Raw genomic sequence first — 27,661 nt, forward strand, 5'->3', positions numbered from 1 at the left:
AATGAAATTCACCACTGCAATCAACACAAGTTGCAAATCACACATTCCAACCGAAGAGTGATATTGAAAGTTTTTATAATTATAACTGGACCATTTATTCTGTAACATTTATTTGCACAAATATTAATAAGTGCATAGTGACTGCATCATCAATAGTACAGTCAATCAAGTTTATGATCCTAAACTTCCTATTATTCACTTACGAAATTCAATCACTGACAGAGTAGATAAGACATGAGTAGCTACATGAAAATGAGAAAATCCCGAGTGTTTGCATAAATTCTCAAATTGTTTCTCCGTTCTTTCGCTTCCATCATTGATCAGAAGCATCATGTTGTCGAAGCCAGTTACAATTTTATCTACATCAGTGGAGTGAATTTCTTCAGGAACTATATACTCCACGACGATTACCTTCCCATTTTGTGGCAAAGCTTCGTAGCAATTACTTAAAATTTTAATACATTCTTCATCCGACCAATTGTGCAATACAACCTGCAATGATTAAGCAACCACGTGTTAATAACTTATGTAACACAACTTTATAATACTAGATAAATTTTATTATTATTAATATTACACATGACCTTATACGTAACTGGGCAAAGATAGAGTTTAGATCACTAACCTTCAATAATATAGCATCACCTTTAGGAACACTTTTAAACATATCTCCTTCTACATGCTTTATCCCTTCACAGAATTTGATATATTTCACTCATTAGCAAAATAATTAAATAAAAATAATATGTGCATCAAGCTTACTTAAAACATAGCCAACTTGCCAGACAAATTTCTTACACAATAAATATACCTGGATAAATTGGAGCTTTGCGTATCGCATGGGGTAGATCAAAGTTAATACCATTTATAGAAGGATACTTGGAGATTATCATATTCAAATTTTGGCCAATGCCACCGCCCACATCAACTAGCAATGACATTTCTTCAAATCCTTCATATGTTTCAAGTATCTTGTTCATCGTGATTAAACTTAAATTAGACATTGCCTTATTAAAAACATTACTCAAAGTCGGATCTGACTGGATGTATCCATAAATAGGCACACCGTGAACTTTCTCAAATAATCCCTTGTCAAAGTCCAGAAGTACCTCCTTAAAATTATTCCTAACATAAAACACAACAATTTCATAAAAATCAAGTAATACCCTATTATCATAGAAGATATATCCATCCCTTAAAGGAGTTTATAGGTGTAACTTTATTAATAAATATTGATGGAAGGTGATCATGAGAACATAACAAGCTCTATTTTGAGAGAACAATTCATTGAGAAATTGAAAAAGAAATATTTATTTTTTTATTAAAAAAGAGAGAAAATATTATGCTACTGTGTTACTTACAAGGCCTCGACGATTACTCGGTGGTTGCGAAGAATTGGTTGGAAAGCCAAAGAACCGTTAATTTCATCTTTGACGAAGTATTTACCAGCAGGGGATACCTGGTAAAACCTTTCAATGTTACCATGTTGATTTGTGCGAGTGGAACAAATAAGAAGAGAGTTACTCGCTAATAAACATAACATGCGGTCAAGCCTGCCAGCCAATTCTGGGTGTTGTGTTGGAAGCTGTGTAGCAATATCAGATGCTGAGACACCAACTACTGATGCCTTTGCTATGATATCAAACAAGTTGAGTTCAAGGGCAGCTTTCAATACCCGAGAATATACTGATCCAAGGCAATTATTCATTGCACAGATCCATGCATTGTCTTTCTCTCCATAATTAGAACCCATTGTTGTTTCCTTTTATTTTTGATTGCAACCATGTGTTTCACTACACTACAAGAAAATTGCGAATTAGAGAGGGAAAGATCCCTCGCAAATCCCTCGCAAATCCCTCGCTAAACAGAATAGCGAGGGAGTAGCGAGGGATTTGCGAGGGATCATTCCCTCGCTAAATTCAAGTCGCTAATTAGCGACGGATACATATCCCTCGCAAATTCCCTCGCTAAATTCCTTCGCTTTTCCCTCGCAACCAGCTTCGCTAGTCTGTCGCAAATTTGTGCCGCTAATTCTTCGCTCCCGCCTCGCAAATGTAGAACCTAAATTCCCTCGCAAATATGTCCTTCGCTAATCCCTCGCTAATCCCTCGCAAATATGTCCTTCGCAAATCCCTCGCTAAACCCTCGCAAATATGTCCCTCGCTAAACCCTCGCAAATATGTCCTTCACAAATCTCTCGCTAATCCCACGCAAATCCATCAAAGCATATGGATTGAGTTCCCTCGCGAATACCACGCTAATCCCTCGCTAACATCTTGCGAAACCTTCCTAATTTATCTATATATATACATTATTCTCTCATGAATCCCTGTAGATATGCCACTTAATTTGATATTTTAAATAAATCTAAATCAACTACATAATTATTAAAAACTAGAAAAAGTAGTCACAGTCATCAGCATTTGATTACTCTAAATTTATGTATTTTAACAAATGTGAATTGTATAGCCCAACCACTAAATGCTTCATATGAAAAATTTCCAATGGCAGCTTTCAGTTCCGTATGGATCTACCACAACCTGAATACTACACCACCATAAGATAAGACTATAAGACTAATCAAGTTATTGATCTTCGTCTTCACTATCCTCTTGATGTTCTCCATCTTGATCTTCTTCATCGTCACTACCTTCTTCATCTTCTTCACCTTGCATCTCATCGTCACTTTTTTCTTTGCCACCAACTTTTCCTAACAGGGAAGTGTAAGAGCATTAGAACTGTTAGCACAGGCAGAAGAGTTTTGAGGGAAGTCTGTACAAAGAACACGTAGTTTGTTAACAAAAGATGTAGGCAATTGGAGAATTCAAGATCAAAATAAAATAAGCCAAGGGGCCAAAGCAACGAACAAGGGAGAAGAGGAGAAGAAAGAAAAATGAATTAACTTATGAGAGTTGTAAAGGAAGTAAGGACTTCTACAGGATATATGCAATTGAGATCAGAAGATCAGCAATCTCTACTACCAGAATGCTAACAAGAACGAAAACTTTAATGAATATGATCTCTATGAGCATCAATGAAATATGTATGTATAATGAAAAGGTGCTTATGGATTTGGTACTTATGATTCATGATATGATACACATTGATGCATAGCTCAAAATAATCATCTGTAACAAGGAAACAAAATTCCAGGAGAAAGTTTTTTTATCCAGTTCTACATGAAAATAGTTTATTGCCATTGGTCCATCTCTAATTGTTTATTCAATAATAGCTCAAATGAACTTCTATTCACATCCGTGCCTTTAATGAATTTAGACTGTTAACTATATTTGTGGCTTTAATGGATTTTTCAATAAAAATAAGTAAATTACTCAAAGTCAAATTGTAGGATGATATACCATATTCACTGAAGAGAACTTCACCCGAACACAGACCCTTCTCAATTTTAACTAGTTGAAGAGTCATCCTAGGTCCAACCTCTTGCAGTTTGACAACACTTTTTGTAGAAGCACGATTAACTCTACCAATATTGCTAGATAAAGTCACTGTTGCTGCTTCTTCATCAGCTTCACTTTCTGATCCATAGCCAGCCCTTAAAATCACAAGTGAAATAAAATGAGAAGGGGGGAAATGGCATGATAAATTATTTTGCATAGATCACCCAATTTTAGTTAATTTCTGAACTACTTTGTTCTTAAGCTGATAACTGCTTCTCATGTACAAGTAAAATACAAGAGTTCAGGAAATATTTCACTACTATATATAATTTTTAATTATTACATTGTGATTTTCAACAATTTGCATAAAGAAAAAATTACAGCACTTCAACCAACAATTTTCAGTTTAAAAACTAGTTCTATATGAAGTGATGCACCTCATTGCGAGGAAAGAAATTAATACAAGGTGTAAACCTGGCTTCCTAGTTGATTTTGTGCCTGCTTTTTGGGGTAAGAAAACTCCAGTGCCACATGATCCTTGCCCAGAGACTAAGAAAACAGCTTGCATCCCAGGCCCACCTGTCGCATGTTTCGACCTTTGATATGATGATCTTGCCCATGGAATATATGATACCTACCAAAACTTCTACGCAAACATTGCACCTTGCTGTCTCTCCAGCAGCCACAATTAACCAGAGGCAGAGAGTGATCAATTGAATGAAATTGCTTAGAACAGTACCTGTAACTGTGGTTCCCTGTGGTAGCCTTGTTGCTTCTGTCTTTGGTGGTGGTTCTTCATATTCACCTGTAGAAAATTCCAACATGTAAAACCAATTCAAAACTCAAATTACCATAGATTATGTTATTATTAAATATTAATCAAATTACCTAAAATAGTAAAATCCGATCTGTGAAGCCAAATGCACATGCACTATATCAATTCAATCAAACATATGACTTAAAAAATATAACACTAATCAGCACAACTATATGTTAATCTCAGATTATAATGAAGCGACCCAGTTGCATATTTGGAATATTTTTCTTCAATTTTTAATATTATAATATTATAATTTTTCTTCAATTTCTAATATTATAATGCAATTTATGATATTTACTCATCACTTGCTATTAGGTGCAGACACGTGATTAAAAAATCATGAGAAAGAATCAAAGTAAATAGATTATAAACCTTTATAAGGAATATAACTGGTCCTCGTAAGATTCCTGCAAGTTGAAGAATACTATGAAGGAAGCGAAGTTTGTTAGATTGAAAACCAAAGAGCAAAAGGAAATAATTGGTTTAATTAATTTTATTTTATTTAAAATTAAATATATAACTAATTTAATGTAATTTTGTAAGTTTATCTAATTTGCCCGAACTAAATAACAAAGCATGCATGCTGAAGAATAATGAAAGACAAAATAAAAGAATCTCGATCAAGCATTTCTACGAACAGTTAGAGTGCAAAATGCAGAATTATAGATATGCAAAATATGGAAAGGGTTAGGAGTTTAACTAATTCAAATAAAATTTAAGCAGAAACCCAAAACATGAACACACATCAAATTTACAAGCATTTATCAGTTTAGATAATGGTAGAAAATAAATATATCAATCATCAAAATTTATAAGAGTTATTTTAGCATGAGCGGCGCGAAGCTCCATATGCTAAAGCGCGCGATGCGTAGGTGTGAGGAAGCAGTTACCGTTTTGAGCGTGGTGGGGTTGGAGTCTGAGACGGTGGAGATGAGCGCGATTTACTCGTGCAGTGGAAGGCCCACGCTGATGAGTTTAGGCGCCGTGCGTTTTGGCGATTTGTACGGTACCTTTCACCGAGTTCATCTTTCACCTTCCACCTTTGAAAAAGTAATTTCACTCATAGGGTTTAGGAGGGAAACTAAAAAAATATGGTACTAACAACTCTTTTTTCATTTATTTTATATAAGTATAAAAAATATTAGTTAATATAATTTTTTAAACATATTATATTATTAAATATAAATATTTTAAATTTTTTATTTGATAAATTTAAATAATTTTTATCTTTATAAATGAAATTAATTTAAACTATAATTAAAATTAATAATAAGCTAAATAGAAATAATACGAATAAAAATATACAAAAAGATATATTATTATAATTTTAATATCATATTATTTTAAATTCCAAAATAATATTAAAAAATATAAATATAAAAAAAATTATACATAGTAATAAGTTGCTGTTTTAGTTTTAAAAATAATAAAGTATTGGTATTTGAAAAAAATTTAAAATACATTAAAAATGAAGTGAAATATTTACTCTATGCAATTAGTTTTGTTTTAAATCTCATATATTTATTACTTTTACCTCTTACAATATTAATATTACTTTTATTTTGAATACTTTTAAATAAAAAAATTAAATTAAGTTGATTAAAATTTTTATAATTCAAACTACTGAAACGAATATTACTTAATATGATACGTGTTTTATATTTTTTTTCGGAGAAAAGGTAAGTGTATTTTTTTCTTCACATAATCATGCAATATTTATTAGTTATAGAAAATCCATTAGTAGTAAAATAAATACTTTAAAAAGTAGTATTTCTTTTAACAAAATTTTATTTAAGAATTATTTATATATGATATAAATGTACTAAAATTACAATTGTATAAAAATATAATAATATTTAGAACAAAAAACTTATAAAAACGAAAATTAATTTAAGCTAAATATTAATTTAGAGTTTTTTAATGTTGATCCTTCCAATTTTTTAAAATTATTTTTAATCCTTATAGGATTATCCTTTCTCGATTTCAATCTTTATAATATTTTTTTTCAAAGTTTAGTCAATATAAATTTATATTTTTTTTTCTAATTTTTAGTTGTTAGTACGAAGAACTAAAGTGAAAGAAAATTATAATATATATTTAAATAACTAAAATTTGAAAAATGCATATTTATAAGGATAAAAATTTAAAGAACTAAAATTGAGAACACATGAACTTACAGAGATTAAATTCATATATAAATCAAAATAAACAAAAATATTTTAAATTATCATAATTAAGAAAATAAAACATATACGGACTAAATTCATATTGTAAACATATAAATTATATTTAAAATTTATGATGATATATATATATATATATGTGTGTGTGTGTGTGTGTTTTAAAAAATATATATGAGTGAAAATTCAGTTACTTCAAAAGTAACTCTTAAAAGAGTTATTTAATGAATGTAATTACATCATATATTAAATTTCTTATTCAATAAATTAAGTCTAAAAATTTGTATATATACTTTATCTTTTAATCAATAGTTTTATTTAATAGATAATGTTAGATAATACTTAATAATTTTTAAAATTAATATTAAATAATATTTAATAATTTTAAAAATATTTTTAAATATTCAATAATTAAAAAAAATGAAGAGATAACAAATAAGATAAAATATATATAAGTAAAATAAAAAGAAAAAAATATGAGAAATTTCAAATTCTTACTTTTATGAGAGAATTTGAAATTATACTATTTCAAGAAATTTTACAAATACTTGAATTTCAAATTCTACTAGCAACGAAATCTCTTATTTGCGAGGGATTAGCGAAAAACCTTTTCCCTCACTAATTTGCGACGGATTTGCGAGGCATTTGCGAGGGCTATACTTATAACTCATTAGCGAGGGATTTGCGACAAGAAAACGCCCTCGCTAAATGAAAAATTCGTTTTTATATTTTGGGTCATAATTTCGCGAGGAATTTGCGAGGGCCTAAGTTCCTCGCTAAATAAGCACTAGCTTTAGCGACGAATTTGCGAGGAGATGAAGGTTGGTCGCAAAATGATCCTATTTAGCGAGGGAATTTAGCGAGGGATATAAATCCAAGCTATTTCCTCGCTAATTAGCGAGGGATTAGAGAGGGACTGTATTCCTCGCCAGTCCCTCGCTAATTAGCAAGGAAATAGCTTGGATTTATATCCCTCGCTAAATTCCCTCGCTAATCTGCGAAATTCTTGTAGTGCTAGTCTTATTTATAGATAAAATTCTACAATAAGAGCATCTGCAATGGGGGTTGCTTATAAGCAACCCCCTGTGCCACATCACTGCCAAATCAATACTGGCCCACTTTATGGGTTGCTTAAATTTTAGCAGAGTTGCTTGTGTAGAAAAAATAAGAGAGACGAGGTAATACTAATGTTGTGGGTGAACGTAGCAACTCACTGTATTTTTTTATTGAATAAGAGATGACCTTTAAATAACCATTTTACAACGTACTAAACTAACAAGAAGATAATAAAATATCTTATCAAATCAAAACTTATCAAAAAACTATCTTATCTAATCTGAAACAAAATAACTCAAAAGATAAATCAAATAATTCCAAATAACTTAAATCGGATATCTCGGATATCTCGGAATCTCTAGAAATTTAAGATTTTCCAACAAAACTCCCCCATAAGCTTAAATTTTTTTCATTTTGATGTCTCTTCCACCAGAGCGCGATACTCCTCCGCGTACCATGGCCTCGCGAGCCACACGACGTCCAGCACCCCCGACGCTGCGGTGGCCGATGCCTCTTTTGGGACACAAAAGTACCCGTTGTTCTTTGATCCACCTCTAAACCCAGAAAATACTTCATGATGCCCAAATCGGTCATCTCAAACTCCCTCTTCATCACTTCTTTAAACTCCTCAACTAGCTCAGCTTTGCTTCCCATCTCACTCTTCCCAATTGATCCGATCTCCTCATCCATTTCTTTCTTCCATCTCTCATCAAGTACTGCCTCTTCAAATTTTATGTCTTCTGTTCCTGTCAATAGACATACTACATGTAACTTGTCAGTGGAGTTGTAGATGTCTTGCAAGCTCCAAGTTCTAAGCTGCTCAGGTTCATCATCTTCCTCGGAATGCTCATTGGTACTATCCGAGCTTCTCCCTATTATCTCCGATCTCTCCCTCTCAGAGTTCGAGCTCCCCGAACTCTTCAGAGTTACTCCAGCTCCACTCGCTTTCCTCATCTACCTGGACATCTCGGCTTACCAGAATTTTTCCTGTAACAGGGTTGTACAATTTGTAGGCTTTTGCCTTTTCATCATACCCGATCAAGATATACTTCTTGCTCCTATCATCAAGCTTCGTTCTGAGCTGAGCTGGAACATGACCGTAAGCAAGGCTTCCGAAGATCTTGAAGTGATGTATACTCGGTTTTTGTCCACTCCATGCTTCTTGAGGTGTCACATCATCCAATTTTGAATGTGGGCACCTGTTCTGTATATATATAGCACACTGCACTGCCTCTGCCCAAAACTTCTCAGGCATATCCTTCCCTTTAAGCATAGCTCAGACCATATCAAGAATAGTCCGATTCTTTCTTTCAGCTACTCCATTTTGTTGTGGTGAATATGGAGCTGTGAGAAAACGTTTTATACCTTGCTCTTCACAGTATTCCATAAACTCTGCCGATGTGAATTCTCCACCTCTGTCCGACCTCAAAGCTTTAATTTGCTTGTTAGTCTCTTTCTCCACCATGACTTTAAACTTTTTAAAAGCTTCAAATGCCTTTGATTTTTCTTGCAAGAAATATACCCAGGTCTTTCGAGAGAAATCATCTATGAAAGAGATGAAATATTTCTTACCACTGAAGGATGCAGGAGAGATTGGTCCACACAAGTCAGTGTGTATCAGGCCAAGTTGCTCCTTTACTTTGTACTCGGACGAGTTCGGAAAACTTGTTCTTGTATGCTTTCCGAGTACACATGCTTCACAAAACTTCTTGTCAAACTCAACACCACGTAGTCCGTGCACCAACTCCTTCCTTGATAGCTCGGCCAAACCTCCAAAGTTCAAATGCCCAAAACGAAAATGCCACATCATGGCTTCATCCTTCACGTCCAACTTCAAGCACTTATTTTGAAGGATGTTCAGCTCCAGTTTATACATCCGATTCTTTTTCATCTCTACTCGGGCTATTAAACGATCATGTTTGTCCTTCAAATAAAGCACTCGATCCTTTATCAGAACCGAGTTGCCTTTCTCCATCATCTGCCCCAAGCTTAAGATGTTGCTCTTAAGTTCGGGAACGTAGTAGACATTTCTTATTTCTCCAACTCGTCCATCCTTCTGCATAAACTTGATGGTTCCATGCCCTTTTACCGCAACCTTGGAATCATCTCCAAATGACACGAATCCAGCCTTCACCTTGATGAGTTCGTTGAAGAAACTCTCTTCTCCACACATATGATTGCTCGCCCCAGTGTCCAAATACCAGACCGAGTTGTTTAAGCAACTCGAATCAAGCTCGGCTTCTGACTTCTCATCTGAGCTTGGAAGCTCAACTACTGATCTCTCCACGCAACTCAAGTTTAGTTCATCCTCGGAGGCACAACTCGGACGTAGCTTGGTCTCCGAGCTCTGCGTCATCATCAAAATTCCTGCTTCCTCGTCCTATTCTTCTGTGAGAAGATTCTTCTCTTTCTCTTCACTTCGGCTTTTAGCTCGGCAATACTTTGCTATGTGACCGTATTTGCCACAGTTGTAGCAATTTGCCGATCTGCATTCTTTTGCGTAGTGGCCGAGTTTGCCACACTTATAACATTCCACCTCGGACCTCGGCTGACTTCCTTGGCTACGATCACCTCGTCCTTGTCCACCTCCATGATCACCTCGTCCTCTACCTCATCCTTGATCACTTCCATGATCACCTCGTCCTTTGCCTCGTCCCTCATGATCACCTCGTCCTTTGCCTCCTAATGTTCGGCCCTGGGTGTTCCGAGTTTCATTCAAATTAAGTTGCGCCTGTAATGCTTGATCAAGTGTATTCTTCATCTTCCTCCTCCTTTGTTCGTGGGCTTCGAGTGACCCAGCGAGCTCTTCCACTGAGAGGACTGACAAGTCCTTTGACTCCTCAATTACACATGCGATACTCTCGAAATCATCTGTTAATGATCTCAAGATTTTCTCCACAATTCTACTTGCTGGCATTGACTCCCCATTCCTTCCGAGTTGGTTAGCCACCTTCTCCACCCGAGTTATGTACTCGGATACTTGTTCCTTATCCTCCATCTTCAAACACTCAAACTCTCCTCGGAGAGTTTGAAGTCGGATCTGTCTGACACGGTGATTACCTCTGTGCGCAACCTCCAAGATCTTCCATGCTTCATTTGAAGATGCAGCGTTTGCAATCTTCTCGAAGCCTGACTCATCCACGGCATTGTACAAAAGATACAAAGCCGATTTGTCCTTCACTCGTGTCTTTTCCAATGCGGCAATCTGAGCCACAGATTGGTCTTCGTCCTCCTCGGGTTCTTGAAACCCCTTCTCCACTATATCCCATAGACTTTGGGAACCCAACAGGGTCTTCATCTGTAAACACCAATTATCATAATTGGTTTTCTTTGACAGTTGTGGTACGGTCATTCCATTAACAACCTTCGTCATTACTCTCTCTTTCTTCTTTCCTCCCCTTCACAGGCGCACACTATTTTCCTCTCACACTCGGCACTCAGAGCATAAAGCTCTGATACCAATTTGTAGAAAAAATAAGAGAGACGAGGTAATACTAATGTTGTGGGTGAACGTAGCAACTCACTGTATTTTTTTATTGAATAAGAGATGGCCTTTAAATAGCCATTTTACAACGTACTGAACTAACAAGAAGATAATAAAATATCTTATCAAATCAAAACTTATCAAAAAACTATCTTATCTAATCTGAAACAAAATAACTCAAAAGATAAATCAAATAATTCCAGATAACTTAAATCGGATATTTCGGATATCTCGGATATCTCGGAATCTCTAGAAATTTAAGATTTTCCAACAGCTTGTAGAAGCAACTCTGCTAAAATTTAAGCAACCCATAAAGTGGACCAGAGCTGATGTGACAGTGATATGACACAGAAGGTTGCTTATAAGTAAACTCATTGTAGATGCTCTAATAAGCTTAATTGTTGGTGGTTACTTGTCACTGTCGATGAGTTGTGTGAGACGTCTAATATTAAGTTCGGGCAAATTTATTAACAAATTTATTAACATTTAATAAATTTAAAGATGTAATTAATGACATCAACTTCATATCTACTTTATATAGATTTAGTTCTCATCTTACACTACATTCATATTCAAAAATTATGGAGGCACATTTTCTATTTTCTTCTCATTATCTTCTGTATATATGTATCTATATTATTATAAAAGGTATAATAGTTTGCAAAACAAAAAATCTGCTCAAAACTACTTAGTTGAAACCCATTCTTTTCTACAACTTTTTGGCCTTTTAAAATTCAAATGTTTTCTATGAATTGTAAAACAAATTTATTAGCATTTAATAAACTTAACAACTATAATGTCAATTAAAACCTCGTGTGGTCTAAATACAGTATTTAAAGTTATTTATATGCTATCAAGTTGATATTAATTTTATTAGAAAGATAAGACAATTATCTATAATTTCTATGATGCACTCAAAATTTAATTTTGTCATTACTATTAAAAAAAACAATGTTGATGAGTTGTGTAGGATATCTAATACTAAGTTCCTTGCATACTTATTAACAAATTTATTAACATTTATTAAATTTAGAGATGTAATTAACGACATCAACTTTATATTGACTTTAAGCCAATTGCGCTATTAATAGGAATAAAATTTTTTCCTCCTATTTTTTTAAATTCTTATCATTAAATCATCACAAATCACAATTGAGATTTCTCTCTTAGACACGCATACAATAGAGACAAGATTTGAGGTCAATCTCAGTGCCTAACAACTATCTCATGTTTGGAGTGAGATTACTAACTCCCTTTTACCTCGATGAATAGATCACAAATATCCAAGTGAATTCCAATGGTCTCTAGTTCTCTCAATTCTTCAAAACATGAAGCGTAAAAAAAAGTAATCAGAAGTGTTAGCATAAACTGACTCCACCCTCTTAAAACCTTTATTTTGAAAATGTAGCTCCCTTCTTTTTTAATGAAAATAAATATAAAATAAAATAATACATAATACATAAATCCTTGTAACTTAACTCATACTTCCCCAACAAAATATATATATATATATATATATATAGCTTGAAAATATCATAAAAATACATATTTTTTCAATAAAATATTATATAAATTTATTTTGTAAATATTTACTATTTAATTAAAACACTCATAATCATTAAAGGCCTTTAAAAGATTTTATAAATTTTTTTAGTTAATTAAAACACTCTTTTAATACATTTTAGAAAACTAGGAGTGTTACACACTGCATTCATCGTGAAGATTTCTAATTCAATGTGATAGAAGCTTTGAAATTGAATGCAAAATGATAGGTAGGTAAATTTTATTTTTATTATTTGTGAATTGTGTGTTGAACAATTCTAATCTATATCTATATCCATATTCTATATATTATTAAAGGTAGAATAGTTTGCTAAAAGTTTTTCCAGCTCAAAACTACGTAGTGTTAGACCAATTTTTTTTTTCTAGAACTTCCTAGCCTTTAAAAATGAATATATTTCCTATTAATTGTACAAACAAAAAAATATTAGCATTTTGTTAAGTCAAAGGACAATCTTGAATCCCTCAAGTTTTCAAAGTTTTAATTTCATCTTTGACGAAGTATTTACCAGCAGGGGATAGCTTGTAAAACCTTTCAATGTTACCATGTTTATTTGTGCGAGTGGAACAAATAAGAAGAGAGTTACTCGCTAATAAACATAACATGCGGTCAAGCCTGCCAGCCAATTCTGGGTGTTGTGTTGGAAGCTGTGTAGCAATATCAGATGCTGAGACACCAACTACTGATGCCTTTGCTATGATATCAAACAAGTTGAGTTCAACGGCAGCTTTCAATACCCCAGAATATACTGATCCAAGCAAATTATTCATTGCACAGACCCATGCATTGTCTTTCTCTCCATAATTAGAACCCATTGTTGTTTCCTTTTATTTTTGATTGCTATACCATGTGTTTCACAAGTCTTATTTATAGATAAAATTCTACAATAATAAGCTTAATTGTTAGTGGTTTTGTCACTGTCAATGAGTTGTGTGAGCCGTCTAATGTTAAGTTCCTTGAAAATTTATTAACAAATTTATTAATATTTAATAAATTTAAAGATGTAATTAATGATATCAACTTCGTATCTACTTTATATAAATTGTGTTATTAATAAGGATAAATTTTTTCACCCTTTATTATTTAATTCTCATCGTACACTACATTCATATTCAAAAAGATAGAGACACATTTTCTCTTTTCTTCTCATTATCTTATTTATATATGTATCTATATTATAATAAAAGGTATAATAGTTTGCAAAAAAAAAAAATCTGCTCAAAACTACATAGTCGAAACCCATTTTTTTCTACAACTTTTTGGCCTTTTAAAATTCAAAATGTTTTCTAAGAATTGTAAAACAAATTTATTATCATTTAATAAACTTAACAACTATAATGCCAATTAAAATCTCGTGTGGTCCAAATACATTATCTAGAGTTATATCTATGCTATCAAGTTAATCTTAACTTTATTTGAAAGATAAGAGAATTATGTAGACACCCAATTTCGTCCGGGCGGCATACAAACAAAGAAATGGACGTCTATCATCAAAGAAATGGAACTCCCAAGCATGGAAATAACAGGACATGACATCAGAAGGCTAAAAGTCCAAATAAGCTAGTTTTAGTAGCCCGGAACGGACTGTTCCAAAACTGGAACAGGCCGTTCCAATTTACAGAAAGGGCCTAAAACTCTAAATTGGAACGAGCCGTTCCAAAATCGGAACGGGGCGTTCCAAAATTAGAACGGGCCGTTCCAATCTCTTTAAAAAGGCTAAAAACCTATAATTGGAACGGGCCGTTCCAAACTTCTAAAAAAGCATAAAAACTTAGTTTAGAACTGACCGTTCTATTAATGCATGTTTTGTGTTAATTTCAACTCCAGAACGGGCCGTTCTGATTTCAGAACGGGCCGTTCCAGGGTAAGAATTTACACATAACGTTCATATCCAGAACGGGCCGTTCTGAATTTGGAACGGGCCGTTCTAGTACCCTTCTAATGCCTATAAATAGATAGCTTGGGCACAGTTCTCAGGACTCCAAAATTTCATCTAGACTCCTTAAAACACGAAATTTTTCTATTTTTCTCTCTCCCCCTCTCTTTTGTATTTCTTGAGATTTTGTGAGGCATTGTAGTGTGAAAGGTTGCCACAAAGCACCTAAAACTTCCATAGTTGAAGATCTAATAAAGCTTGTTATGAGGTATTACTCATCAATCTCTTGTTCTATATTTCTCTTCTTTTATTTTATTTATTACTATAATAAACGTAATTATGTAGATATCTTAGGAGTTCACCGTGTAATTTAATTTTCATGTAAACAATCATTAATAAAGGGGATTAAATATTTAAACTATTAATTCTTATTATGTTATCTTCATAATAGGGTACCGATTTAGGGCGTTGTAGGGGTGCTTAATACCTTCCCTACACGTAACCGACCCCCGAACTCAATTCTGGTTATCAAGGCCATTATTGGACTATCAAAAAATCTTTTCTTTTGCTAATGTTTTGAGAAAAACATTGGTAGCGACTCCATGAACTCATTTTTCAAAACCATTAATTAAGGATTAGTCTAGTGTCTGGGCATTCCTTATACTACTAGAAAAATGGAAATTAGAGACGGAAAGAATCCGTCACAAAATTAAAGAAAATCCGTCACAAAATTATTAGTGACGGAATTTGTGACGGATTTTGGGTCGTCACAAAAAATGGCGTCACAAAATATTTAGTGACGGAAAAATTCAATCCGTCACAATTAGTGACGAAAGTATGTCGTCACTAACTAATAAATTTTTCATCGCAATTTGTGAGGGAAAGCATTTGTCACAAACTGAATTCAAAATCCGTCACAAATTGTGAGAGATTCAAAATCCGTCACAAAATCCTAATTTTTTATTTTTACGAATTTTTAAATAAAAAACAATTAAATTATTCCAGATTTATTAATTATACAATATATATTATTTTCACTTTTTTTTTCTACTCTACAAGTATTAATCATTAATTTTCAGATAATTGGCAGTGGTAAGATTTGAACCCCTTACCTTCTACTCATTCTAACCTTAACACTTCTTCTCCAGCCATCTGAGCTACCTTATCAGTTCAGTACTTATTTAACAATATATATATATAAATATGAAAGAATATCAATTTTTATCACAATAATATCAAACATCATTAAACATCAAACTAATAAATTTAAAATAGATTCATAATTAAAATCATAATATAATTTATTTTAGAATTTTTATTTTATTAAATTAATTAAAAATTAATTTTATTTTCTCACTTTTTAATCAAGTGAATGAATGATAATGAATTAACAAAATTTTTAAAATATATTTTAATTGAAAGTATATTTTTAGTAAATATTTGAATATAAAAGTATTTTTATAAATAATTAAATGAAAAATATATTTTAAAAATTATTTCTCTCATAACACTACTTAAGTAAAAATTTTCAGAAAAAACTAAACTTATATTTGTTTGCGTTATTTTCCCAAAAAAAATAAAATAAAAAGAAAAGATCAAACCTTTTGATAATTAAGTCATCCAAAAATTAAGACAAAAAAATAATGTTGATTGGACCAAACTACCCAATACGTATGGACTGAGTTCAGTGTGATATACTCCACCAAAAAGAAAAGGAAAATAGACTCCGAAACTGTAATGCATAAATATAATTTGAAAATTAAAACAATTTATTCGAAATGGTTACACGAGGAAAAACGAAAAGAATAAATAGTTGTTTAGATTGTGAAACTTGTAATCAATTACTAAAACCTTATATTCGATTATCAGATGATTTTATAAATTTAACTTTAATTCTAATACTTATAATCCTTTAACTAATTTTTTAATTAATAAAAAATATTATAAATAATGATTTTTTTATAATATTTAATAAAATTATAAATTTTACACTTAAATCCAAAATAATAATCAAGCGCCATAAATTCTCCAGCATCAACCATATATATATATATATATATATATATATATATATTATTTTTACATTACTTGCATTCACAGATATTGATCTGCTATAATAGATTCACATCTTTATTAATTTATTAACGAGTGTTTTTACTTTCATATATTATTATAAAAATTATATATTATAAATTATCATAAATATTTTTTAAACTAATTATAAAAATTAAAAGAAGTTTAAATAAATGCAAATGACAAAATTCTAATTTTTTATTTTTACAAATTTTTAAATAAAAAATAATTAAATTATTCCAGATTTATAATTATAAAATATATATTATTTTCACATTTTTTTTCTTCTAATATACAAGTATTAATTATAAAGTGTATTATATAATATATAAAATACATTTTATAATTAATTATATATATATATTTTCTAATATATATATATATATTTTTTCACCTTTTATTAATTATATAATATATATTAAATTATTCCATTTAGGTGTATTATAAAGTATGATGATAATATTTTTATATATTTATTGATAGGCTTAATTGTACTTTTTATTAAATGATCAAACACAATGAATTTTCTAGCGTCAACCATTATATATATATATATATATATATATATATATCATTTATAAATATACTTTTATATATTTATTTTTAGTTTTTTAGTTAAAATGGAAATTAATATTGTATTTTTTATAATTTCATAAGTATTTTTAAATTAAACGTTTTTTCCTAATTCATATTTTAAATTCTTATACTTCAAAATGACAACTTATTATTTAAATTAGTTAATTTCTTATGTTTTAATTTTTAATCTTTTGATGAAAAAAATATTTTAGTTTCATAATTTTTTAATTATTTTTTTAGCAAAATATGATTTATTTATACAGAATTCTTAAATATAATAATTGTGCAGTAAAATTTTCTATTTTGAGAGGGATATGTAATTCCTCACAGATTGTGACGAAATTTGTGACGGAATACAATTTTTAAAAATATTCCGTCACAGAATCCGTCACAAATTGTGAGGGATTCAAAATCCGTCACAAAATCTTAATTTTTTTATTTTTGTAAATTTTTAAATAAAAAATAATTAACTTATATAAGATTTATTAATTATATAATATATATTATTTTCACTTTTTTTCTAATATACAAGTGTTAATTATAAAGTGTATTATATAAAGTGTATTATATATATATAATACACTTTATAATTAATTATATATATATTTTTACCTTTTATTAATTATATAATATATATTAAATTATTCCATTTAAGTGTATTATAAAGTATGATGATAATATTTGTATATATTTATTGATAGACTTAATTGTACTTTTTATTAAATGATCAAGTACAATGAATTTTCTAGCATCAACCATTATATATATATATATATAGTTATATATAATTATATATAATTTATAAATATACTTTCATATATTTATTTTTAACCTTTTAGTTAAAATGCAAATTAATATTGTCTTTTGATGAAAAAATATTTTAGTTTCATAATTGTTTAATTATTTTTTTAGCAAATTTTTTTTTATATATACATAATTCTTAAATATAATAATTATGCAATAAAATTTTATATTTTGAGAGGGATACATAATCCCTCACAAATTGTGACGGAATTTGTGACGCAATACAATTTTTAAAAATTTTCCGTCACAGAGTCCGTCACAAATTGTGAGGGATTCAATTCCGTCACAAAATCCTAATTTTTTATTTTTATGAATTTTTAAATAAAAAATAATTAAATTATTCCAGATTTATTAATTATATAATATATATTATTTTCACCTTTTATTAATTATATAATATATATTAAATTATTCCATTTAAGTATATTATAAAGTATGATGATAATATTTTTATATATTTATTGATAGACTTAATTGTACTTTTATTAAATGATCAAGCACAATGAATTTTCTAGTGTCAACCATTATATATATATATATATATATATATATCTATATATATATATATATAACTATATATATATATATATATAGTTATATATAATTATATATAATTTATAAATATACTTTAATATATTTATTTTTAGCTTTTTTAGTTAAAAAGCAAAATAATATTGTCTTTTTATAATTTCATAAGTATTTTTAAATTAAAAGTTTTTTCCTAATTCATATTTTTATTTCTTATACTTCAAAATGACAACTTATTATTTAAATTAATTCATTTCTTATGTTTTAATTTTTAATCTTTTGATGAAAAAAATATTTTAGTTTCATAATTTTTTAATTATTTTTTTAGCAAAATATTTTTTATTTATACATAATTCTTAAATATAATAATTGTACAATAAAATTTTCTATTTTGAGAGGGATACATAATCCCTCACAGATTGTGACGGAATTTGTGACGAAATATTTAGAGAGGAATCAAAATCCGTCACTAAATCCGTCGCAATTTTTTTTTTTATTAGTGACCCGTTTGTGACAGAATTGTTAGAGACGGAAAATTTTCTGTCACAAAATCCGTCACAAACTCTAAAAATAAGTAGTCCGTCACAAAAAAAAATTTCGTCACAAAATCGTCACTATTAGTGACGACATTTTATCCATCACAAATTTTCGTCACAAATTTTAATTTTTTTAGTAGTGAGACTTTTAAAAGGATGTCTAAACCATTAGTCGCGAGATCGAAAGAATTCGGGTTGCGACAAATTATCTACAACTTCTATGATACCCTCAAAAGTTAATTCTGTCATTACTATTTAAAAAAAAAAACAATGTTGATCAGTTGTGTGAGATATCTAATACTAAGTTCCTTGCATACTTATTAACAAATTTAATAACATTTATTAAATTTAGAGATGTAATTAACGACATCAACTTTATATTGACTTTAAGCGAATTGCACTATTAATAGGCATAATTTATTTTCTTCCTTTTTTATTCAATTCTTATGATTAAATCATCACAAATCATAATTGAGATTTCCCTCTTTCACACGCATATAATAGAGACAAGATTAACAATCAATCTCACTGCCTAACAACTATCTCATGTCTGGAGCGAGACTACTGACTCCCTCTTACCTCGATGAACAAATCACAAATATCCAAGTGAATTCTAATAGTCTCTAGTTCTCCCAATTCTTCAAAGCATGAAGCGTAAAAAAAAGTAATGAGAAGAGTTAGCATAAACTGACTCCACCCTCTTAAAACCTTTATTTTAAAAACATAACTCCCTTCTCTTTTAATGAAAATAAATATAAAATAGAATAATATATAATACATAAAACCTTGTAACTTAACTCATACTTCCCCAACAATATATATATATATATATATATATATATATATATATATATCACTACAAGAAAAAGTTAAATTTTTCACGGACAAAAATCTGTTAGAAATTTCCCACAGATTTAGATCCGTCAGAAATTTCGTCAGAAGTTTCCGACAGAATTTTAACTTATGGAATTTCTGATAGATTTAAATCCGTCTGAAATTTCTGATGGAATTTCCGATGGATTTAAATTTGTCTGAAATTTCTGATGGAATTTCCCACGAATTTAAATCTGTCTAAAATTTTTGACGAAATTTTCGACAGATTTAAATCCGTCTGAAATTATTAAATAAAATATAAGCCAATTATTTTTGAAATGCAAGCAATCCTGATCCCATCGATACACACAGCAATGCACTATATAATATTTTCATTATTATATGGGTGTTTTCAAATCCGTGGGAAATTACCCACAGATAAATCCATGGGAAATCCGTGGGAAATTCTGTGAAAAATTATTTTTTTTAAAATTGAAAATTGTATTAAATAATTATCCTATTTAAAGATATTAAATCAATCATAATTATGTAAATCAAAACAAGTTCATTCATACAAAATAAAATGTCATACATAACAAATAAAGTTTAGGAGTTCAAATTTAAAAATAAGAATTATAATATAATGTCTAATAATCAGAATATCCATGTTGTTGTTATCTAATAATCAAAGATTGAGGGGTTTCAATACATTCTTAGAATGTAAACTCATAAAAAATTTAAAAAAATTAATTTAATTATAAAATTAATAATCCAAATTATATTTATAAAATAAAAAGTAAGATAAAATTATAGAGATTAAAATTATAAAATTTTAATAATGTTATAAAACATTAAAAAAGAAAATAATTAATAAATAATAGAAATAAAAAATTATTATAATTACAATATAGAAATTCAAAAATTTAAGACAAAAAGACAAAAATATACTTAAAAAATAATTCAAATTAAAATATAGAAATTCAAATATTTTAAGTGAAAAGACAAAAATATACTTAAAAAATTATTAAAATTAAACTATTTACATATATAATCATATTATTACAAATAAAATTAGAATATATTAAATAAAAATTAGTTAAGGGTATGATTATCTATTATTTTTTAGACAAAATCAGTTACAAGATGACGTATAACTTTATATTAAATGTGAATTTTATAAATTCAACCGTTAAATTGAAAAATTTTTACTCTTAAATCATATATACAAAATGTTATATTAATCGAAGATAATTTCTTATAAAACAAAATTAAATCTGTCAGAAAATTTATATTTTCGATGAGAAATTTTTTGTAGGAAAAGCTATATTATTGATAAAATATTTCAGACAAATTTATATTTGTCAAAAATGTAAGAACTGGTTTTAAATTTGATATGAAAATATTATGATATTATTAGATAAGATTTTAAGTTAGTATTTTATTAATGGTTGATAATTAAAAAATAAAACAAGGATAAATACATTTTTTTTTAATTTTATATGTTTGATTTAAGATAACTTACAAAATAACTCTTGGTAAAGTTATTCCGCTCAATAACTCATAGTGTGTGTTGAATTTTATCGATTCAATTAATTGTTAAATTAAATGTTATTAAATTTTACTAATAATTAATATAAAAAATTAATTAGTTTTGGAATAAATTATTTGCTAATTAACAATATAATTGAAACATTAATTATTTTAAATTATTTAACTAAAATCTTATTGACAATTTACTATATGATCTTAATATTTTTGTATAATTAATATCTTGTTTTAAATTTGATATGAGAATATTATATATAATTAGATAAGATTTTAAGTTAATATTTTATTAATATTTGATAATTAGAAGAAAAAAAACAAGGATAAATACATTTTTTGAATTTTATATGTTTGATTTAAGGTAAATAAATATATTAAATTAATTAATAATTTATTTAAAATATTAAAATTTAATTTATAAGTATGTAATAAATAAATATTTATAATTTTATAAATTATATTATCATTATAAATTATAAAATTAAATAAATTAAATTATAATTTTAAATAGAAATAAGTAGATGTTAATTATAAAAGTAAGTGCATATAAATAAATAATAATTAAATATATTATTATTATTAATTATTATTATTTGTAATATAAAATTATTATATATTATTATTATAGCACAAATATGAGATTGTATATTTAAGGATGACTTAAATGAATTAATTTGTACAAGTTATATTGACAACATACATATACATTTCGGTAGCTTACTCATCAGAACTTCACAGTTAAACGTGCTTGACCTGGAGTAGTACAGGGATGGGTGACCTTCTGGGAAGTTTCCCAAAAATTGCACAAGTAAGGATAAAACACGCTAAACAGTGAATATATTGTGAAATAGAACCCTTGAGAGGCCAATATGAGGATTGTTAAATTAATAAATTTATTTAAATTTTAAAAAATTAATATTTTTGACGGAAAATTCTGATGGAAATTTCCCACGGATAAATCCGTAGGAAAATCCGTCGGAAAGTTTCCCACGGATAAAAATCCGTCGGTAAATATTTCAGATGAGCAATTTACCGAAGGATTGGTGTTCGTCGGTAATCCATCGGAAATGCACTATTACCCACAGATTTTTGGCATTTCCCATGGATTCTGGTCGTCTATAATAGCGAATTTTCTTGTAGTGTATATATATATATATATATATATATATATTTCTTGAAAATATCATAAAAATACATATTTCTTCAATAAAATATCTATTCATTTGGCCTTGGAGCCTGCGAGCCTTGTCGGAAATCACACTCAAGGTGATAACCGGTTACTCTAGCTCGAAATATTGCGACAGACCTTAGAGTTTGCCAGATGACGGCGACAGAGATACTAGGTCCCTATAATGGGGGCACCTTGGGGGCCTTAAGACTAGTGAGATTAGAACTGTCCTATACAATGCACTTTTCTTGCAAGGACCACAGACCAAGGATTTAAACGTGACTGTTCGCGGGTGTATATTTGTTTGAGCATATGTGTGTTGCGTTTGTTTGTGTTTATTTATTTCAAATGGATAAGAATTACAAATGAATAAATATTAATAAAAAAAATATATGATAAAAATTTTAACTCCTTTCTATATACCCAAACCTCAAAGCATCATATAGGATAGTTTATCTAAAAAAAAAAAAACAAATTAATATATAGCAAAAATCATGCATCATTCTTCTTTAGTAACAACAAAAAATGATAAAATTTAGGAAAAAAATAAATATCATGCATCTTTTAGTTTAGCATATACATTCATTAGAAAATAGAAGGCACATAGTATGTAAAGATTTTTGAGAAAGGAGAACATTCTAAAGTACAAGAATCGTGTGCCCTTATACTAAGGAGGCCTACTAGACTTTGGACTCTCGTCATCCTTTCAACAGAAGGCAAAGTCTACATCTTCTCAAACTTCTTCCAATTTAGAAAGATTTCTTTCCTCAACCCAAATAGGAGATTATTTGAAATTTCGAAAAGGAGGCACGCAAAAAAAGAAATTGAAGTAAAAAAAAAAAAGAATTTGCTTCATGAACCTAGGGAGTTTTTTTTTTTTTAAAAAAAATATTGATGATAAGCTCCCTTATACCTCCAATTCATTATCAAATCACTCCAAGCTGCATCTTTCTTCTCTAACTCATCAACCTCGTCAATAAAGATGACAATTATGGCAATCACCAAAATAGTGGTGAACCCGAAGATCCTATTGACGGTTACTTCTGATGGGAATAACAAGAACAGAATTCTATTGACGGTTACTTCTGATGGGAATAGCAAGAAGAGAATCTGAGAAGAAATAAGAACTAATTGCAAATCAACGAACAAGCAAGCATGTCTATAGGGACATCGTTCAAGCATTAGCTTCCGTAGCCTGTTACAACATCGTCAAAGTGCACCGAAAGATTTGTACAAAGAATGTTCTCTAAACAAACAAATCAATGAGAATGATATTTGTTGAATTTCTCAATCACCTTTGCATTCTATTTTACACTTCATATAGATAATATGCCTTCCTTGTAAATAATAAATAAGAATAAAAAGGGAAACCTAACCTGTGCGTGTTAATCAAATAATGAGATCACTAGTAATCAAGTGCAAATTCGATACATCAAATTGGAAGCACTTAAAAACCAGTAATTGTGCAAGAAGACTGAGGGGCATAACACGCCCAAATTGACGATTCAAACACCGAGAGTTTCCCATGCGAAAATGACAACTATTGGGATAGGAGGAATGATCAAAATGAATGAATCCTTGCTTCTAGGGCATTGCATGATAAAAACCCGCTAGGACGAAAACCCGTAAAGGACGTCCTAGGCAAAAATTAGGGTAAAGGAATCAAAATCCCGATAGGATACATCCTATGCAAAAGTTAAGGATATACATATATATGTAAAAAAAAGAAGCAATTATGCTCAAGTTGAAAACCGAAAGGCGGTTTGAGTATTCCCTTTAGAAAGCAAGAATTCATAAAGGTTTCACTTCGAAATCGAAACACCCACATTCCAGCAAGTGGGAATGCGTTCCTAACGTAGTTCAACCAATCGTCAACCATGCCTCTCTAGGGGGCAACCTCGGTTAATCTCTCTATGTACGAATCACGAACTCGGGGCATGCCCGGGCCTTCGAGCTTTGCTAAAGGGGCACGTGTAAATTGGAAGTACTATTTTAAATGCCATGACATTCTTTCATTTCTCTTCTCCCTTTAAAATATTCACTCTAGGCCTCATCCATTAACCCTTAATAAACAAGATGTATTTACGACAGAGGTGTTACTCAATAATAACATGGAAGGGATAACAAAGGAATAATCAGGAATCCAAACATGACTGGGTTTAATAAAATAAGGCGCCCCACACAAACGTTGCAAAAATGAAAGCCTGGTAGAAACCCACTAAAGGGTGTTAGAAAAGAATGGCCAAATCCAAGAGGGGGGGGTGAATTGGATTCAATGACCCTTTAAAAAATTATCAGAGTTTTTGGATCTTCACTTTCAATTACAAACTTTTCTATGACAGAATTCTCACTTGAAGCACTTCTCAAGACTTGTTATGATAATATGAATGCAATATGCTAACTTGATTACAACATCATGAGGTTCATCAACAATGTTCAATTTACAGATTTAAAACATCAAGAATTACATTCACTTGTTAATCAAATTTTATCTTCCTTAAAACTCAATCAAGAAATTACAAAACAAAAGATAAGGTTGAAGAAGATTGCACAAGTCTTTTATACTGGTTCAGCCACTCCACATGTGACCTACATCCAGTCCTTAATCACCACCTGATTAAGATTTTTCCACTATCTTTAAGCAAGAAGGTTTACAAGCAAACACACATGCATATACTTCACTACTAAAAGATAATCACTTTCTTGACCCCAAGAAAGTACCCCTTGTAGATCCCACTACAAGAATCTTAATCACTTGAGAAACCCTTCTCAAGATTTTCCACAAAGATTCACAAAGAAACAAAAATGAAACGAATTCACCTGGAATTCTTGAACAATTCTTTGTCCTTCTCTTTCAAGAGTATGATGATGATGATGATTTTCACAAGTTCTTTCACAAATGTTTTTCTTCTTGGAATTTCACAAAGAAACCTTTCCAAGATGTCACACAGACTCTCTAAAGTGCTTTTAGAAGTTGATTATCAGTTCTCACTCAATTGTCTTATGTTTCAAAATAGTTCAAGTCTATTTATAAAAGTTCAAACCCAGATAATCGATTATTTTAAAGAATAATCGATTATTTTGTTCTTCAGATTTCTAGAAATCAACCAAGAACAATTTAATCGATTATTTAGCTGGATAATCGATTATTCCAGAGAGTTGTTTCTGAAATAATCGATTATTTTGACAAATAATCGATTATTACAGCAAGGCATTCCACTTAGCCCATTTGCTGAAATAATCGATTATATTTAACAATAATCGATTATTTTGAGTCAGTTCTTAAAACTTCATTTTAAGTCTCAAAATAATTTTCCAATGTTCTCAACTCATCATCACCTACTCCCTACTTGATTTTAGACAAGATTTGCTTAATGCACAAAACACACACACAAGTATACACAAATATAAAAATTCATCTCCTAAGTTCTATTACATAGTCTTAGATCATAGCATTCTCTTGACTCTTCTTTAACTTTGTTTTTGTGTTCTCCAAGTTGTTGCATGTTGTGATCATCAAAACTTCTTAAGCTTCAAGCTCTCCTAAGCTCAACAATCTCCCCCTTTTTGATGATGACAACCCATGGATAATGATCTCAGCCCACAATGCACTTTGTGCCTGAAACTTCTTATTGTACCATGAACCAAAAACCTGCACAATACACACACAAGCACAATACCTGCAAAAACAACAACTAAACACACACCATTTATACCATTTCTCCCCCTTTGGCATTATCAAAAACAAAGTAAGCCAAGGTTAACAATCATAGGCTATGTATAGAATATATTCAGCCACTTGCCAAAAACATTGGTTCAACAAGTCAGATCAAATCATTTGTGCATCAGAAAACCTTAATTCAGATCAACTTAAGCTAGGCAAAAATATGCATCACTTAAAAAAAAACAGAGTATGATAATTTTGAACCAAAACAGATGCTCACAAATCAATATATATGCTCACAAAAACAGATGCTCACAAAAACAGAGCATTGTGCACCAGCATTCCAAATCAAGCATTGGAATTAAAAAACAAATCAACATATTAACAAACAAACTTCAAATTCATCAAATTTAAAGTGTTCAACACCAAAAGCAATAAAAGTGTTCAGAAATTAAAATCATTACAACCCAATTGAACTTAAAATTGTCTCAACCAGAATTAAAAATCCTAATGAAAACTAGTAAAAACAATCATTCTTCATCCTCAGGAATGCCAAGTTGAGTCTTGATCAGCCTAACTTCGCGATCCAGATCATCAAACCTGTCCAGCAAACCTGAAAACAAAGTCTCATGTCTCCTTGACATGTCCATCACAGCATCAATCTTATTAATCATGATCTGCTCAAAAGGTGAAAACGGCTTCAGTTCCGGCTCAGCTTCTCCAGGCTCAGCTTCCACCTGTGGTGGCTGATCCTCATCATGAGAAGGCACACCGTCCTCATCTGTAGCTGGCTCCGGTGTAGGAGGAACATCTCCTTTAAACACCCACTTGTCTTCTTGCTTTAGCATCCCTATATGATGCAAAGAAGACTTCTCTATTTTGTTCGATGCGTGCAGAACAATCTTTCTTTCACCTGTTAAATCTACACCAGCAATCTCAAAAATTTTTGACAGAAGCAAAGCATAAGGAATTGGACCGTCTTCCTTTCTCCTTGCCTTCCAAATACAGTCATTCACAACCGCCACCCAATCAATCTTAATTTTCTTCTTAATGACATGCATTAACAAAATGTCATCCCGAGACATTTGGGCATGGTTGTGCAACCTAGGCTTTAACATCCAGGCAATAATGAAGGAAATCAAGCGAGAGTTCTTTTTCATACCTCCCGCCAAGAACTTTTCATAGTTTGTGTTGGATGGGTTCCGTTGACAATCCCGGAATGTGATCAGTTCCTCAAAATCTCCAAAGTTGAATGGCTGGGGTTTCTCTGCTCCAGTTCCGCTCAGACCCGCAGCAGCTCTCAATGTGGGTCCGTCCAGCCTGATTAACTTCCCCTTAACCACCGATTGCATAACCCCATTATTAGTGGTAGCAAAACAGAGGAATAATCGGATGAGCTCCGGATAATAGGGTCCGTCCATCTCTAGAAACGCCTTCAACTCTTGGTACTCCAGGAGGGTTGGAAAGCTAAACCCCTCATTCTTGAACCAATCAAGCTTTAGGGTCTTCGGAGGGATGATTCTCCGACCGGCATACCATTCGAAATAGTATTCCTAGGCCTTCTCATCGGCGAACCACT

General features: G+C 30.4%; 1 protein-coding gene, 2 long non-coding RNA genes and 1 pseudogene across 5 annotated transcripts; all 4 read right to left on the reverse strand.

The window, feature by feature from the left end:
- Nucleotides 1–44: 44 nt before the first annotated feature.
- On the reverse strand, nt 45–1,790 carry LOC109817813 (isoliquiritigenin 2'-O-methyltransferase). The gene is made up of 4 exons (XM_083066030.1): nt 1,362–1,790; nt 812–1,125; nt 626–690; nt 45–492 (listed from the first exon to the last, which is right to left on the reverse strand). Exons 1-4 carry the CDS (start codon nt 1,751–1,753, stop codon nt 196–198), a joined length of 1,068 nt encoding a protein of 355 aa, XP_082922156.1. The 5' UTR covers nt 1,754–1,790; the 3' UTR covers nt 45–195.
- Nucleotides 1,791–2,404: 614 nt separating this feature from the next.
- Nucleotides 2,405–3,506, reverse strand: LOC145952912 (uncharacterized). The gene is made up of 2 exons (XR_014430407.1): nt 3,360–3,506; nt 2,405–2,710 (listed from the first exon to the last, which is right to left on the reverse strand). It is a non-coding gene; the product is annotated as an uncharacterized LOC145952912 (long non-coding RNA).
- Nucleotides 3,507–3,508: 2 nt separating this feature from the next.
- On the reverse strand, nt 3,509–5,304 carry LOC145952913 (uncharacterized). Of its 3 annotated transcripts, none has more exons than XR_014430410.1 (4): nt 5,109–5,304; nt 4,591–4,625; nt 3,873–4,203; nt 3,509–3,553 (listed from the first exon to the last, which is right to left on the reverse strand). It is a non-coding gene; the product is annotated as an uncharacterized LOC145952913 (long non-coding RNA). The 3 variants fall into 3 exon arrangements; XR_014430409.1 differs by having other exon boundaries at nt 4,591–4,642; XR_014430408.1 differs by lacking the exon at nt 4,591–4,625 and having other exon boundaries at nt 5,109–5,301.
- A 7,659-nt stretch (nt 5,305–12,963) lies between these two features.
- On the reverse strand, nt 12,964–13,314 carry LOC109817812 (isoliquiritigenin 2'-O-methyltransferase pseudogene; annotated as a pseudogene).
- Between the last annotated feature and the right edge of the window lie 14,347 nt (nt 13,315–27,661).

Source organism: Cajanus cajan, chromosome 10 (assembly GCF_000230855.2).
Source record: "Cajanus cajan strain Asha chromosome 10, NIPB_CcT2T_4, whole genome shotgun sequence".
In the NCBI taxonomy this organism is placed as follows: Eukaryota; Viridiplantae; Streptophyta; class Magnoliopsida; order Fabales; family Fabaceae; genus Cajanus; species Cajanus cajan.

Coding starts and splice junctions, on each gene's coding strand:
- LOC109817813 (XM_083066030.1), bottom strand. CDS start 1,753: ATGGGTTCTAATTATGGAGAGAAAGACAATGCATGGATCTGTGCAATG. Junction 1,126..1,361: donor CGAGTAATCGTCGAGGCCTT/GTAAGTAACACA, acceptor GTTTTATGTTAG/GAATAATTTTAAGGAGGTAC. Junction 493..625: donor GTGATGCTATATTATTGAAG/GTTAGTGATCTA, acceptor TAATCATTGCAG/GTTGTATTGCACAATTGGTC.